The sequence below is a fragment of the Mytilus trossulus genome, chromosome 11, assembly GCF_036588685.1.
Source record: "Mytilus trossulus isolate FHL-02 chromosome 11, PNRI_Mtr1.1.1.hap1, whole genome shotgun sequence".
NCBI classification, from domain to species: domain Eukaryota; kingdom Metazoa; phylum Mollusca; class Bivalvia; order Mytilida; family Mytilidae; genus Mytilus; species Mytilus trossulus.
The window spans coordinates 45,481,810-45,499,640 of record NC_086383.1 but is presented as its reverse complement, the minus strand read 5'-3'; the positions used below and the strand labels follow the sequence as shown (position 1 = coordinate 45,499,640).

The 17,831-nt window shown below is 31.5% G+C and overlaps 1 protein-coding gene across 2 annotated transcripts in view; it reads left to right on the top strand.

The window, feature by feature from the left end:
- The window catches only part of LOC134691181 (cAMP-dependent protein kinase inhibitor alpha-like), a 45,313-nt gene extending 28,036 nt beyond the window's left edge, over positions 1-17,277 (top strand). For both annotated transcript variants that reach the window (XM_063551504.1, XM_063551505.1), the window contains 2 exons: positions 10,512-10,692; positions 13,960-17,277. In XM_063551504.1, the coding sequence (XP_063407574.1) occupies positions 10,512-10,692; positions 13,960-14,024 (246 nt within the window). In that variant the 3' untranslated portion in view covers positions 14,025-17,277. The remainder of the gene's footprint in view (positions 1-10,511; positions 10,693-13,959) is intronic.
- Positions 17,278-17,831: the final 554 nt, after the last annotated feature.

Sequence of the window (17,831 nt, the reverse complement as noted above, 5' to 3'; positions counted from 1 at the left end):
CAGGTGAAACAATTATTACAAGCTTTTTGCCCAGCATCAAGCTTAAGCTTAGGTGTAAGGTACATGTAGTTTACTGCGACTTTGACATAAAAGTTAGTATACAGTTCATTATGTAGTGAAATCTTTAGTAATACATGGAATATATATTATTGCCAAAAAACATTGTTTCCTCATGCTCAAACCCATTCTCATTTGAATTGTTTCATTTTTTTTTTATATTAGGACCTCATGACTATATATGGTATTGTGTTGTTGAAGGCCATACAGTGAAATATAAATTGTTCATATCAACTTTATTTGAACTCTGGTGGATAGTTGTCTCATTGACAATCATATCAATAACATCTCCTTATTTATATATGGAGACATGATAGTCACATGGTGAACAAGGCAACAGTGACAGTGTCCTGTAGACTTATATTCTGGTTTGATCTTATTTTGAATTTCACATGTCACCTAGGTTGTCTTTCATGAGTGAATCATGACATGCAACGTATTGAAGTATGTGTTTCTTTGTTTGACTACAATTGGAAAGTTTTCCCCTAAGATAAACAGATGAATGCAGTACTTATATAGAAATGTTTATGATTCATGTTTAAAGGTAATATATCCCCCATTCACTTGAAATGAATATTTGCATCATGATATAGAAAATGTATTGTTTACATTGTATATTGTTTTGGTTTTTACATAGTTAGCTGAGATCAATGAAAGCTTTTTTCCCCGTATCATCATCGATGGCAAGATCATGTTTTATAGTTTTTCATTGATTTACTAATGGTTGGGGAGACAGATTGTGTTTTAAGTCAATAAGTATTTATTGTTGGTATATCAGTCAAAGCCAAATTGGAAATCTTTATGTTTTTTACATACCTTCAATAAAAATAACAATGTATACAATACAAAACCAGCTAGTTGAACCATGCCACCTTCAATATGTGCCTCACTAAATCAGCAGCCTGTAATTCAGTGGTTGTTGTTTTTTGCTGTTTCTAATACATATTTTTTTGTTTATTGAGTTTGTATGTTGTGCTGATGTTACACTGGGAAGGGTTGGTGCCTTCAAACCACACCATTCTAATTATAAATGTCCCAAGTCAGGAGCCTGCAGTTGGGTTTTTTTTCGTGGTTGTCATTTGTTGCTGTATATCATATTTGTTTTCTTTCATCATACAGCCTTGCTTTGTACATAAAGCAGGCTGTTAGTTTTCTTCTTTGAGTTGTGTAACATTTGTCATGCAGGGCCTTTTATAGCTGTCTTAATAATTTGATATGGGATTTGTTCATTGTTGAAGGTTGTACGGTGATCTATAGGTTGTTTAACTTCTATATCATTTCGTCTCTTGTTGAGAGTTATCTCCTTGACAATCATACCACATCTTCTTTTATTTATGATCATGGCCAATTTTCCTGAATGTGTTTGATTTTAAACATTCATGAAATCCTAGGGAAAGATTATACCAGAGAGAGTTCAGTCTATGTAGAAGAATGAAGTTCTAAAAGATTTTCCAATAATTTTATGTATATAACCATAAAATTAAAAATGTAAATTAAGTGCTTTACATAAAATTAATTGCTGTTGGGAACAAATTTTTCATGTTATGGTAACCTTTTATATGGAAAGACATAACAATATAAAAAAGAATTAAATTGTACATTTTTTAAGACAGTTATAAGGTCTAAACTTCAAATAGAATTATTTGTTTGAAAAAACAGGATTTTGTAGTTTTTGTTAGAATGATAGAAACTTGTCTACAACTGTTGCACGTTTGCCCTTTTGAACTTACTTCAAGCATTTATAAATTGATGATACAATATAACTTTGATACAACCTCATAGAAAAATCTCAGCAGTTACTGTAAATTATCCTGGAAATTATTAAACTTATTATAAAACAGCTGTTGTGTTATAATACAAATATAAGAGCAATTTGCTCATCCATTTTTATACCCTGTGCAATTTATACATATTTCTATCTCCACAAAATTTAAAAAAAAATGTTGTGGTGTGATTGCCAATGAGACAACTCTTCACAAGAGATCAAAGGATACAGATAATAACAACTATAGGTCATTGTACGGCCTTCAACAATGAACAAAGCCCACACCGCATAGTCAGCTATAAATGGATCCTAAATGACAAATGTCAAACTATCCAAATGAGTACACTAATGGCCTATAATTTATGTACTAAAAAATGAATGTAAAACAAATATCTCATATTTTTAAAGTCCTTATTTTTATAATTTTCATTAAACAAATTTATAAGCAGGATTAATCAGATAAAGGTGATTAAACTTGTTATTGCAGACTGTTTTTAACTTATTTTAACACCTATTAGTATACTTTAACTTATAAATGAAATGATAATCTCTGAAGTCTCCATGCTGTATTTCAGAATTATAAGTGCTTTATATATACAATAACAAATATTTAGATAAGTTAAGGTCATGATACCAATGAATGTTTACATATAACTTAGACATCCTATATCATGTATATTTCTAAGTATTTTTTTTAAGCATTTACATCAGCCAAAAAGATTGCTTGGATCCTCTTCTTGCATGATCAAATCTTAATTGGATTTATAATATGCATCAACCAGACATAATCACCTGTGATATTGGCTAAAGTAATCCTTTATTCAATTTATGACCGTTTTCTCTGCAGATTTCACTAGAAAAAGAAGTCCAATTACTTAATTGTATTTTCCTGAAGTCATATAATAACTTACCCTAATTATCTACAAATTTGTTCTTTGATTTTTTTGCAAATGGTCAATTACATAATTAAAGAACATACATACAAAATGACATAGCTGATATGTATAGATTATTACATGGCATTTTTCATATCAAACCCTTTATCGGCCCTAGGTTGTGATATCAGCCCAAGAGCCGTAGGCTCGAGGGCTGATATCATGAACGAGGGCCGATAAAGGGTCAGATATGAAAAATGACATGTAATTATCTTTTTATCATATACTTCAGCAGAAGATATACAGACAAGAATTCTCGTTTCTCGTTTTGTTTATATAGATTAGACCGTTGGTTTTCCCGTTTGAATGGTTTTACACTAGTAATTTTGGGGCCCTTTATAGCTTGTTGTTCGGTGTGAGCCAAGGCTCCGTGTTGAAGGCCGTACTTTAACCTATAATGGTTTAATTTTTAAATTGTTATTTGGATGGAGAGTTGTCACATTGGCACTCACACCACATCTTCCTATATCTAAGAACTATTAAAATTTGATTTTGTTTGTCTTTGCACTTTCAGAAAATATTTACAGACAACCAAAACAAATTCTTTACTTTAATTGTTTTATTGATAAAAAAAAAAGCATTTTATTTGGTTTTTTTTATGTTCTTTAATAATATTGTCACCTCATTTATGTCTTTCAAAACAAGTTTAACTTAATTCATTTTTGCTCCTCAACAATTTTGGGAAAAGTCTTATCACTCAGTGCCGTTTTCCGCGTTCTGTTGTTTCAATCAAATTTCCGGAAATGCACGAAGTTGCATGTGATAAACGTCACGGAAATTAACGGAAAGGCATGTGATAACATTCCGGAAGCAGTCAATAAAGGTACCTTTATCAGCCCGCTATGGAAATTCTTAAGAATTTGGTCAATAAACCTAGTAATCCTTTCATAGCCTTTTGATATTTTCAAATGTTCTAGAACTGTAGAATTTTAGTGATATTTTATACAAGTATATGATAACATGCAATATTGCTCAGGTAGAACTACTCATTATCTTAATAAAAAGCCAATATTATTTTAAAAGTTTTTGAAATAAAGAATCTTAATGCAATAGAGGACTTCCTTGAAACTTTGTAGCTATTTTGGAGCCTTCTGCAATAACTGAGATTAACATGGAAAACTGTTATTTTTATTTTATTATCCATAGAACTACGCAATCTCCGTACAGCGCTCGTTTCCTTTCCGTATACTTAGTACACTACAATACAATCATATTTAGTGTAGTGATACGTAGTGAGTACGGAACGGATGTGAGCTCTGCGCCGGAGATTGAGAACTACGTCACTGAAAATTAAAGAAATTTATTTTTAAATGTATGTATGAGTTCGCTTAAGAGAAATAAAGTGTTATGGTTATCAGTCTATACATATGTATGTCTCAAAATTGGTTTCAACCAATGATCTTATAGACAATGCTTATACATATTTTTTTTTACCATAAAACACAAATCTAGTTCCAACTTGGGTAGCATCTCTTTTTCAGTTTTTTTAAGTTATCTGCTTTTATAATGATTTATGCAATATGGTAAAAGAAAAACTTTTGTGGTCTGCTCAGGTCAGTTATAAAAACAGTTGTTTATCACAATAATAGTTAAGTGAGTAATATTATTTTAATTGTTCATTAATCATAGCAAGCACCTTACTGGCTAAAACAATCCTATCTCTTTTTTCCATTAAAAAATATGCTTTTGCTGTTTTATTTCTTGTTTGTCCATAAAAGCACAACCTTTGGGGTCTCTCAGCAATATAGAAATTGCACCATTGATCTTTATAGATGTAAAGGGAATAATAAAAATCATTAATAAAGAGGATATCATTGAGATTTGTATATCTATGAATGTCAGTATATAGGTACATTTGCTAATCTGAGTGAGATCACATGATACATTAGGATTGTTCATTACAATTTCAACTAATTATTTTAATTTAAGTATTATAAGTCAAATATGGCTATCAAAGTTTGTTGCTTTCCAGTATCACTGTATGAAGTTATGATTTGACCATCTGTCATTTTAACCCATTCATGAAGCAATTGCAGGAGGATGTTAAACATTGATATACTGGCCAGCTCGGCCAGGTAAAAGCTGAAAACTGTATATATATAACCTTGCATTAGACAGGATGAACTTGAATATTCTGCAAGACAAAATGCAGGAATCAATTTACAGAGGCAGATCCAGCCATTTGAAAAAGGGGGGGTTCCAACTATGTCCCCATTCAAATTCATTGTTCGTCCCAAAAAGATGGGGGGTTCCAACACATGGAACCCCTCTTCTGGATGGGCACTCACTCAGAATTGTTAACAAAAGTGCAAATACTTTGTTGTACAGTAAAGATTCTGAAGAAATATAAGAATGCTTAGCAAGAGACTTGACATGAATAAAATTTACCTCTTAAGGACAAGCAGATTTGGGAAATTTTCAATTTTAGGAAATGGCAAATAATTTCCCCAACAACATCATTGACCGAAAGTTTTCACACATGTACAATTGACTGACGTACATGTAGTCAGGGAATTTGAGAATTATGCATTGAGGAAGTTTGTATTGACATTCCAGATGAAGTACTTGTACTTTAAAAAACAATGCATCCTAACAATTGCATACAATTACATTACATCATATCTATAATGATAAGTGTCATTTCTTGTACAAATTGATTTACTTATATGTATGTTCTTTACTGTGACATATTCGAGTGTAAATATTGAAAGCAAATCATATTAATTATCAAAAAATCTGAATAATTTCGAGATATTTACTATGTGGACTTTTTGAAGGAAAACAATACACTGTATGTAGCATTTATCCAGTAAGACATTATATGGTATGAATTAGACTTTTAAGCTGAAAGTGGAATTTATTTCTTTTTTCATTTATACATCTGTGACTGAAATGAACCCGGAAGTGTAATATTTAAGAAAAATATCTATTTAAGAAAAATATTTATGATAAACTTTTAAATTGGAAAGAAACTGATCCAAAACAGTACTGGCAGCATTTAAATTCACTTAAAAATGATGATAGTAGTTCTTCAAACTTAAGTAAACTTATTAATATGGGAAATGTAAGTCAACATTTTCAGTCCCAGGGGAAACCTGAAAATATAAATGTACCTTTTATGGATAAAATAGATGCATATGTTAAAGATTATAAAAATATTTTAAAGGAAAATGTATTGACAGATGCACCTTTTACTATAACAGAAGTTAAAAAGTGTATAAACAAATTAAAAATGGGGAAAAGTGCAGGACCAGATAGAATTGCAAATGAAGTCATTAAATATAGCAATTATGTTACATGTAAATCCATAACTAAACTTTTTAATTTAATTTTAGAAACAGGTAAATATCCGATTCAATGGAGAAAGTCATACACTATATTATTTTTTAAATCTGGAGACTGTACTGATCTTAATAATTATAGGGGTATATCTCTCCAAAATTGTATTGCAAAACTCTTTAGCTCTGCATTAAATAATAGACTAACATTACATTATGAAAACATTTTTGCAAATCAACAGTTTGGATTTAGAGTCAATCATAGAACCACAGATAGTTTGTTTATATTAAAATCTTTAATTTCAAAATATGTAAATAAAAAGAAAGAAAAGATATTTGCCTGCTTTGTTGATTTACGCAGAGCATTTGACACTTTGTGGCATAATGGGTTACGATACAAACTCATAAAAAATGGGCTAGGGAAAAAATTTTATGAGGTAATTAGTGATATGTATAACTTAACAGAATCTTCTATTAAAATTGATAATAAAATCTCTAAATCCTTCATATTGGAAAGAGGTGTTAAGCAAGGGGATAGTTTAAGCCCTACTATTTTTAATTGTTTTATTAATGATATACATCAGATTTTTGACAATACTTGTAAACCTTTAGTCCTTCAAAAATCTGAATTGTCCAGCTTAAGTTTTGCAGACGATTTGGTAATAATGTCAAGTTCACATATAGGACTGCAGAATGCAATAAATAAACTAGAGAAGTACTGCTATGACTGGCAATTAACAGTTAATACTAAAAAAACTAAAGTTATTACGTTTCAGAATAAATTTTCTCCCACCCCTGTGGTATGCTATAAAAACATCCAATTAAATGAAACTAAAGAATACAATTTTTTAGGAAACATTATTAACTATAAGGGTAATTTTAAAAATGCTATCCAAGAACTATCAAAAAAGGGATTGAAGGTCCTATTTGCTTTAAAAAGTAGATTTTCTAACTTTCAATCCATCCCTGTTAATTTATCATGCAAACTTTTTGATGTCTTAATAAGACCTGTTTTATTATATAATAGTGAGGTATGGTTTATGGAAGATTACTTATCCATGTTTAAATCTTTGAAACGTTCAGAACAACATGGTTCTGTTTGTGATACTTTGTCGTTAGAAGATAAATTTTGCTATGAAATGATTCATAATAAATACTGTAAATCTGTCCTAGGACTTAGGAAAACTGCATGTAATATTTCAGCCAAAACAGAACTGGGCAGATTTTCTATGGCTTCATTTATTAAACCACAAGTTATGCTATATTTCTGTAGATTTCATACCCATGATATTAATCCTCTGTTAAAAGAAGCCTATGAATTAAATAAGTCCCTGCATAATGATGGTTTTCATAGTTGGTATACATTTGCTCTAAATATTTTTAAAGAGACTGGATTAAATGCTAAAGATTTTGAAACTTGTGATAAACCATACAATAAAATTAAATATTCCTTAAAGATGAAGTTTAAACAGGTATCACATGAATTTTATACAAAAAAAGTCTTGAATAAACTTTCTTCTATAACAGACAGTTCGAAATTATTTCTATATGGTCAAATAAAAACTGAGATAAAAATTGAAAATTATATACTAAAAGAATCAAATTTTAAAACCAGACAATTAATTTCTAAATTAAGGGTTAGTGACCATAACCTAGAAGTTGAAATGGGAAGATATAAAAATGTACCCAGAGATCAAAGGTTATGTAAACTTTGTAATAAAATTGATGATGAATACCATTTTTTACTATACTGCAAACTAAACTCAACTTTAAGAGATTGCTTATTTTTAAAGATTTATAATTTAAATCCTGATTTTACAAATTATCAACCACTTTTAAAGCTAAAACAACTTTTAAATCCTAAATCTGAGCTTTTGACAAAAATTGGTGACTTTATAAAGCAATCATTAGAATTGCGAAAATGAGGTCCATGTCCATCAAAGGCTACATTAATTACCATTTATAACTATGTTTTTTTTATGTTTATATTTGTAATTCTTCACTGCCTGTATTAAATGTTGTATTTGTGTTTGCTTGACCCATATGGGTGTATTTTTGCAAATAAAATTATTATAATAATATGTACCAAAAAAAATGCAGCAGAATTATCCTTTGATTTCATGTGTACTGATTATTTTTGGATTCTGGTAAAAAGTATATAATGATGAATATACACAATATGTTCGGGAATTCATTATTTGATAAATTTTGCACAAAATTTTTGAATATTTAAATTTAAATGTGTTAATGTTTATTCATGTATACGAAAACCATGGGAAAAGTCACTAGGTATCGCGTGAAAAATGACTAATCCAAAGCATCAAAATTTAGAATATAAATCTAAAGAAAAAACGAATTGACAGGACCATAAACAACATATGTTATACCAGCAGCTACTGTTTGAATGGTTCAACAATCTATAATTAAGGTCTTTCCTCTCCGCGAGGAAAGACCTTATTGTTTTTCGCATGTTTTTTTTTTTTTTTTTTTTTCATCCAGCATTTGTTTAACATGGCCTCCCCTTGTTTCTATTGGAGTTATCAAGACCAAATATGGACCATCGGTAGACCTCATCATGAAGTATTACCAGATGAGGCTGTGTAGGATTTCATCATCCCCTTTAGAAGTTATCTCCCTTTTATTGATTTTTTTCGACATGGCCCCCCCTCGTTGTTTTTGAAGATATCATGACCTTATTTGTACAATAGTTAGATCTCATCATGATGTGTTACCATATGAGGCTGCTAAGGATTTCATCATTCCCTATGATAGTTATGTCCCCTTGAAGCAATTTCTTTCTTTTACATTTTTCTCAAAAAGTATCCAAGATAGAATCCATTTGAAAACGGCAACATGTACAAGACCAAATGGCAATGTTATTTAACATATACAATCATTTTGTTGTTAACCCTTATAAGGAGTTATTTCCCTTGAAAAAATATACTAAATTTTTGAAAAGTTGTATCTCGAAAACTGGAAGTCGTAAACACTTGGGACCTACACCAATAATCTTAAGTTCATGTGACCTTCAATTTGCACCCAAGGTCAAAGGTCACAGAGTGTAAAAAAAAATTACGCTGCAATTTCAACCTTTCATATGAAGAAAACGAAAAGAATTTGCTGCATACTTACAGCATATAAAATATTCCTCTCGACGAGCTCTACATTTTATACACTGAGCTCAAAAGAGTCCGACTGTCTGTTCAAAAGTTACGACGGGATGATTCTTAAAAGTATAGTATTGTGTGTATATATATGTTTAAAGGTAACAGCTATCAACCTACTACAAACTGCAAAGATGATCAGTAGTTCAAGACCTTCAATTTGAGGTCAATTTCAGGTCATGATGAAATTTCACCTTGACCTTCACATAAAACTATGACCTTGACCTTGTGATATTTGAAAGGTCAAGTGGTCCTGAGTTGAATGGTGCTAGTCCCATGTCTCTACGACTTCCGGTTCTTAAGTTTGGTATTGCGTCATGTATTTGATGATTAATTGTGACCTTGGTGAACTTTGAAATTGTCCCAATTCTTTTTCTATAATGTTGTCCTTCAACTGTAGATCATTTATCATTTAACAGATTTGAGATATCTATTGTCGTTGTAGAGATAATGCAGTTTGAAGTTTTGCGAGCGGAGGCATGTATTTCTGAATCAACAAGAGCGTACCTCTTAAAATGTTTTAGAAATTGAAGAGGTTAACATAGTTATATGTTTGACCAAATACCAAAAACATTCCATGGAAAAAAACGCCATAAATTCAATTTGAAATTTTCAAGTTTTGCATTGACTTTGTAAGTTTCATACCTTCTATTTATATAGTTGATATTGCATCATTTTTTGCACTTCGTCAAATGGGGTCATCTGATATATCAAATTGAAGGTCTCAATAAACTCTACTTAAAAATGAAAATTTTAAACCTCTTTTTCATCCCAGGCGGAAGGGTGGGGCCAAAATTCAAATTTCTCAGATGGTAAGGTTGTCGCATATCAAATGAAAGAACATAAAGCGTACATATCAAATTTTAAATTGACGTCCCCCAAAAATGGGTTGGATGGGGTCATTGAGTGCAAAAAAATAATTTTCTTTTACTATAGGGTTGTTGTATATCAAATGAAAGGTCATGATGTGTACATTTGAAATATCAAATTCCCAACCTCCAAAAATTGGTTGGATGGGGTTATTAAGTGCAAAAATCAAACTTTTTAGAACATGGTGTTGTTGCATATCAAATGAAAGCTCTGTCCTGTGTTACATATATCATACTTTTGATCTCAAAAATGTAAGCGGATGAGGTCATTAAGTGTAAAAAGCGAAAAGTTTCAGAAGGTATGCTTGTCGTATATCAAACGAAAGGTCGTACAAAGAACATTACGAAAACATCACTTTTACAGGAAAGACCTTTCAATTGTTTTACAAACAATTGAGATACTAGTTTAGGTTTAAAATGCTGATTTTCTTAATATTTTTCAGAAGTTAAATGCCAAAAGCCCAGATGCCATGACAGATGTTGAATGTTCCGTGGTGTTAGAGGACTTTGTAAACTCTGGTCGTACAGGAAGGAGGAATGCCGTACCAGATATTCTGGACGAGAAGGCGGCAGCAGTGTCAACAGGAGGGCTTCCTTTTGACATGGAAAAATTAAATTGTTCAGGTATTTAATGTCTGCTTATGAAAAGATTTCTAGATTCATCAGCGAAAACATGTGCTTCTGCTCTCTATTCAAGAAACCATTAAAAACAAAACTAAAACAGTATTCAACATCTTAACATCTGATGATCAGGTCCTTTTATTAGACTTTTTAATACGGCTCTAAAGCAAACATACACACACACACACACACACACAGCTTATTCAAACTCCTATAATAAAGTCATATTTGTGTCCCCTTGCAAAGCATTGCAGCATAGCATAGAAACACAGGGCATCTGTTTGTCCTGTCTTGTTAGCGCTCTCAATTGTACAACTCTTGTTTGAATTTTATGAAACTTATAACATAGGTTTATATCAGCTATGTCTTTGATGAGTTCAAAAATCAGTGTCAACAAAAAATAATTGAGAGTTATGCCCCTTTCAAATATTAAATTTATTGAAAATTGCCTAATGAGCGCTCTATTATTTACAATTTGCCAGATTATTATGAAATTTATATAAAAGCTTTATATCATTAATCAGTGCTGATCAATTATTTTTATGCCTCTGCTGTAGTCAGGTAGTGAAGCCGGGGCTTTTAAGTTTTACCCTTGTCTATATGGTCGTCACTCAGTATTTCCTAAAATTGATTTACCTCAACCAAATGTTATGAAACTTATACACAATGCTTATTACCACAAAACTCAGATCAAGTTTGATTGTTGGTGGCGTCAGTTTACCGTAACCATTCTAGAGTTATGCTCCTTCAATCAACTGTTAGGAAACTTTTACACAATGTGTATTACCACATAATGCAAATCAAGAATTAAAGATATTGAATGTTGATGTCTTTACTCTAACCATTCTGGAGTTATGCCTCTTTACAAATGGAAAAATTGACGACTTTTTTTGTTTCCTTTCTTAAGAGTTGGCCTCAACCAAATGAAAATTAAACACAATATTTACTACCATAAATCTTAGGTCAAGGTATAATCACTTATATAGTTTATCAGTTATGTCTTTTTATAACTTTATATGATATGTATCTGTGTCCTATGGGCACAGTCTGCATTTACTTTTTAGCTCACCTGGCCAGAAGGGCCAAGTGAGCTTTTTCCATCACTTTGCGTCCATCATCTGTTGTCATCGGTCATCGTTAACTTTTACAAAAATCTTCTCCTCTGAAACTACTGGGCCAAATTAGACCAAACTTGGCCACAATCATCACTTGGGTATCTAGTTTAAAAATTGTGTCCGGTGACCCGGTCAACCAACCAAGATGGCCGCCATGGCTAAAAATAAAACATAGGGGTAAAATACAGTTTTTGGCTAATAACTCAAAAAACCAAAGCATTTAGAGCAAATCTGACATGGGGCAAAATTGTTCATTAGGTCAAAATGTATCTGCCCTGAAATTTTCAGATGAATTGGACAACCTGTTGTTGGGTTGCTGTCCCTGAATTGGTAATTTTAAGGAAATTTTGCCGTTTTTGGTTATTATCTTGAATATTATTATAGATAGAGATAAACTTTAAACAGCAATTATATTCAGCAAAGTAAGATTTACGAATAAGTCAGCATGACTGAAATGGTCAGTTGACCAAGGTGAGCGACACAGGCTCTTTAGAGCCTCTAGTTTATTGCTCTTGTACCTTGGAAAGATCAAATATGCAAGGGAGAAATTGGAACTTTGTTTTAAAGTCTTGAATTAAGCTGAAAAAGATAGATATGCAGGGAATATTTCGTTATTGCAATAGGTTGAAAACCAGATAATTATATCTGTCCTCTAGATCCCTAGTGCTGAATGAACATGTTTCTACGTTGTAATTCTGCATTGACTTGTTTCAATGTTTGGAAATACTAGTATAGTTTTACATTGAATTTTAAAATTTATTAGTTTATTTGGTTATGAAGCATGAAATCACTGTTGTTTACTCAGGTTTATGCTGCTATTAAAGAATTGTATTGTATGGTAGTCAGGAGATTTTGTAATTAAGCAGTTTGAATGATTTATGAAACAGTAAATAAAACATGACATATTGTTAACTTTGTTGTAAAAATTCCCTTGGTATTTCCTTTAATGTCCTTTCCACATTCAGTGATATTTGTCACAATGGAAGTTTTCCTGAATATTTCAGCTCAATATAGAAATTGTTTTCATGTGATATTTGGTTTTGTAGAAAGATGCCAATATTTATGTTAAATGGAGCAAAAATAGGAGATAATTACCCCAGTTTATCAATTATTTCTAGACATTGATCCTAATCAATACAAAAGCTGACTTTTCACTATGGCCTTTACAAAATTGTTTACTGACTTAATTACAGGGAATTATTTCTATTGCTGAATCATGTTGGGATAACTGTTCTCATTGTATTATAGCTATTATTGGTCTGGCACATACTGATGGAGCGCATTATGCCTGCAAATTTTGCAACAATTTTAATTTTACATTTTAACTTTTCCTAAAAATAAATATGCCATAATTATTTCCTAGGTTACAGTATATATGACAAGATCAAGATAGTTTGTGAACTCAGTCAGTGTGAAAAATGAATTGAATCACTGTAGAAATGTTCTTTTCTTCATACTTGCAAACAAATCACCATGTCTGCCTGTCTGTCCATCTGTTCCCCTTTGTGACCAGCACATAGCTTCTGTACCATTGAAATTAGGTTGATAAAACTTGTTAAAGAGATATGTCACAGGCTGGGAGGATACAGAGACCAGAGATAGGTCACTGTGACCTTACCTTGACCTTTCACCTCCATGATAGTAAAACCTCGTCAGACTGAGTGTAATAAATTTTGTACTTCAATACCTAGGTTCCTCAAACTTGGTATGCAGAATTTCAGAAGCATGCTGAACTGGAGGGGTTGTCATATACAAAGTCAGGTCACTGAGTATTTAATGAATAGAACACAGAAATGACATTTTGTATAGGAGAAATCGAGATCTGCCCAAAATGTTATTTAACCTTTCATACAATCAAATTAGTCACCATCTTTATTAGCTGCTGTTCTCATCATTGGTTTTGAAAATGTCAAAATAAAACTGTATGCAGCTGGAACTCTTCATATTTTATTAGACCCATTCAGAAATAAGACAAGTAGACATCTTTCCTATAAGCTAGTGTTGAATCACATTATTGTAACCTTCAAAAAGTTATGAGATAGAGTTATTATAATTTAAAACAAAAAAAACTAAAATAGTCAATATATAAAGACTTGAATTGTATTGTACTTCTCTGTAAACTTTAATACATGTATTTTATATTGAATCTTTTCAGATGACAGCAAACCAGATTCCAAGCCTCCGTCAGAGGGAGAGAAAAGTCAAGGTCAAGGGTCATAACAGAGAGAAGAAATATGTAGAGAAAATCGTCATCCTGGAGTGACAGCTCTTCAGTAGTCCAAAGTCTTTCAGAACTACATTTAGATTTACTGCTAGTCAACACAGTGTTCAGAATCATTAGCCTTAACATGCCACTAAACACTTAGTTTTGGTATAGAGTGATTTTTCACAGTTCAGAAAAAAACTTAAAACATGATTATCATCATTGCTAGAAATGACATTGTGAAGATTACCAAAGGTCATGTGCTATTTTCATATGTGCTTGTTTGACAACTTTTTGTGGGAAAATGAATGTTATATAATTTAAAGGAAATATTCCTTTAATAATTAGAGTGTGACATTTTTATACCTTTTAACATGTGGTGTAAATGGACAGTTATGTTGTTTAAAGTATGATGAGTTTGATCAAAGGAAAGGGTTCAGGTAATGTGAACCCCATTTCTTCTGTAAGATTAAGAAATCCATGAGGAAGTAAGTAAAGGTCTATCTCTTATGTACATCCCCTTCATCCCAGACCACTCCTATTTCCTAGAGGTTAACTTGATTCTTACAGTTGCTTGATCTGCCAGTGAGATGTTATCTTCAAAATCCTTCAAATATACATGTACTGTAAATTCAGAAAATTTTGTACATTTTTTTTTGCCTTGCACAATTAAAAACTCGTATATATTTAAAATTTGATAACATCATTTTTGTGTAGCATTTCCTTAAAAAGCAATAATTAATCTACATTTTTATGTCTATTGATCTGCAAAGTAATAATGAATTTACATCGTTATGTACACTTATTTAAAACCATGTTTAGTCTACAGTTTGACTGTCATCTTCAGAGAGGGATGGTGTTTAGGGGGGAGGGGCTTTTAGTCAGAAAAATACAGTTGTTTATATAGTGAATCATTTTGCATGACTGCAGTGGGCTGCCTCTTTGGCAGTAAGTGAAAATTTATAGATCTGAGGCAGATTTAGGGGAAACCAGGGCCCCATCTTTGTAGAAAAATTCGTTGTTTTTTTAGGGACTCACTGAAGCAGGCTGCATTTATGGAAGTCAGAACACCTCCACCTCCTTCATGAAAATTTATAGATCCACATTGAGATCAGATCTTTAAATTTTTAATTAAACTCTTTAGGTGTTTGGATAATTTATTAAGGTGGTGTGCATAAGGTTTTGTAACGATAATCAAGAATTATGTAGCCTCCTCCTCCAAGTTTCTAAATCAGCTTACAAACTTCTACTTCTACCCCCCACTCCATCCCCCAAGTTCAAAGTTACTCAAAGCATTGCTTGTTTCTTCACATGGTGTAATAATTGACAACGAATTGAAACTTATTTAAAAAAAACCAGCCCCCATGTTGACCTCTAAAAGCCTTTTGTTTAATGTCTCTTTTATGTATACCCAATATCTCTTTCCAAAACACTTTTCCAGTAATTTTCATGAGGGAAATATCTGATGTGATGTGAACAACATGAAAATAAAAGACATATCAAAACTTAAAGAACATGTTGTGTATCAAATTATGACAGTTTCAGTTTTAGAACAATTTGTTTATTTTAGATTTTAATTGTAAAGGTTTTATTGTGGCATAGTGGTATAATTTTTTGGTAAACTTTTTATCTAGATGTTTACTTTAGATTTAAGGGTTATGTTTATATGATCAATATGAACATATTGGGTATCCGTATCCGCAATCCCCTGAGTGTTTGCATCCTGAGGAGAATCAATGCAAGATGTAAGCAGTGGATTAGTAAAATGATGATCTGATTCACACAGAGGGATAATGATCTGCGGAGGAAACTTTCCCACAGTTTATATTGTTTCTTTAATTTCTTCTCAGGATTCATATCCCTCTGTGGATTTTGGATCCGGATAACCAATGTGATAAAACAAATATTATGTTTTAGGGCAGTAACATTAAATTACATCAAGTAGCTAAGAGTCAGACATTGAACTTTTTATTCATTATTTAAATATTTCATTAGAATGTTTGTCTATACATTTATCATCTTACATCATTAATCTTATTATTCTCTTATAAATTGTATTTTAATGATTTTCAATATTATACTGGTACTTGTATATTGAAATAAAGTTTTAAAACAACCACATTTTATTGTCGACACAATGCATTTTTCATGACTTGTATATAAATCTGTGTTAATGTACAATATGTATTCAAAGGGAGATAATTATCAGAGTTATCTCGTTTTGTGGGTTTTTTAAACAATGTACAATTTCTTTGATAACACAATGTATACTTGAATTTATAGCTGTTTTTTCATTCATTTTAAATAGTTCATTTATTATAAGAAATGCTGTTAAAAGTAGATCTATATTTTATTTATGACATCAGTTGAAATCCATATTTCTGAAGTAGTTGAATGTTATATGATTCATTTCTGTACTAAATCCATATTTTCCAAATGTATAAGAGTTGTCTGTCTTCTGAAAAGGTTTATAGGTGAATGAATGGATAAATGAGTGGACAGATCGATGTAAAGCACAATGCATATTCTAGAGGAGATGAATAAGAAATATTTGCTGTGCTTGACTGGCACACTGAGCTGGATATGTAATGTACTAATTACTGCAACTTACTAGTCTTTGGATTAAGGAAAGTGTGGATAAAACTAGTAACATTTTACACTCTGTCCAACTACCCTTTCAATGAAACAATAGAAGCAGTTGGTTTATAAAGAAAACTTCTTTCATCTATTCAATATAAGACAGGAGAATGATTTTGAAGATCAGATGAAAAATGTTTTACAAAAATCTTCCAAGTTTTGTTGAATATAAATAATTTTCTGATAGCCACTGATGCTTGGATCTTCCCTCTGTACTGAAGGGGACATGTATTGCGACTGTAGTTTGAAACCTACTTTTCTGACAGCCATGCTTTTCCTTATAATTAATGGTAATTGGAAAGAACCCTTTTTGGTTCTGACATTATCTGTATGGAAGGCTAAACATAGTCTTCTTACTTTCTTTGAAAGAAGGAGAATGTAAGTTGGAACTAAAACCAAATGAACAATATATTGAACCTCTGACTGCTGGATCACTGAAAAACTTTACTAGTAGAAATACTTAAGTTATATGCTTTTTTGTTCATCCAGGAACTTTAACATGTTTACATATGTTTTGTTGTTATCTTGCTTCCTTTTGTAATAATTTTGTTCATACTATAAACATTTTTAATGTATTTGTTTCTATTTGTGTATATTATTCAAATTTGATGAAATAAAGTTTTTAAAATACTATTATATTTTTGATTGCTAGGCCACAAACTTTTCTAAGAATGAAAATGAGCTTTAAATAAACTGACATATCTCATGTCTCAAACCTGATCCAAGTAGGGCTGTATAGCCAGTGAAGATCGTTAAAAACTTCCACTTGTTGTCAAACCCCAAAAATAAAGGAAGCTGATCCAAGAGTATTTGGAATTTTCTATTTACCAAGCGCAAAGAGTGAGTTTAAGTTGTTGGCATCGCACCATGTGGCCAATTGAAAGAAAATTTCAGATTAAGATTTATTGTAAAATAAGATCATTTGGCTTACTAATTATGTTAGAGAATTGAAGTTGGGCAAACAATTATGGAAATATTAATTATATGTCTGTTCAATCTTTTATCATGAACAAATCTATGTTTGAAAGAGTACTTTCTAAAGTAAAAATGCAATATATATAAAAGTCATCCAGAGGCGGATTTAGAGGGGCCCCTTTTGAGAAAAAAATGGTAGATTATACAGGAGTCACTGAAGCGTGACAGTAGCAGACCCCCTCTTAGGCAGCCAGTGGGCCCTCACTTTTTCT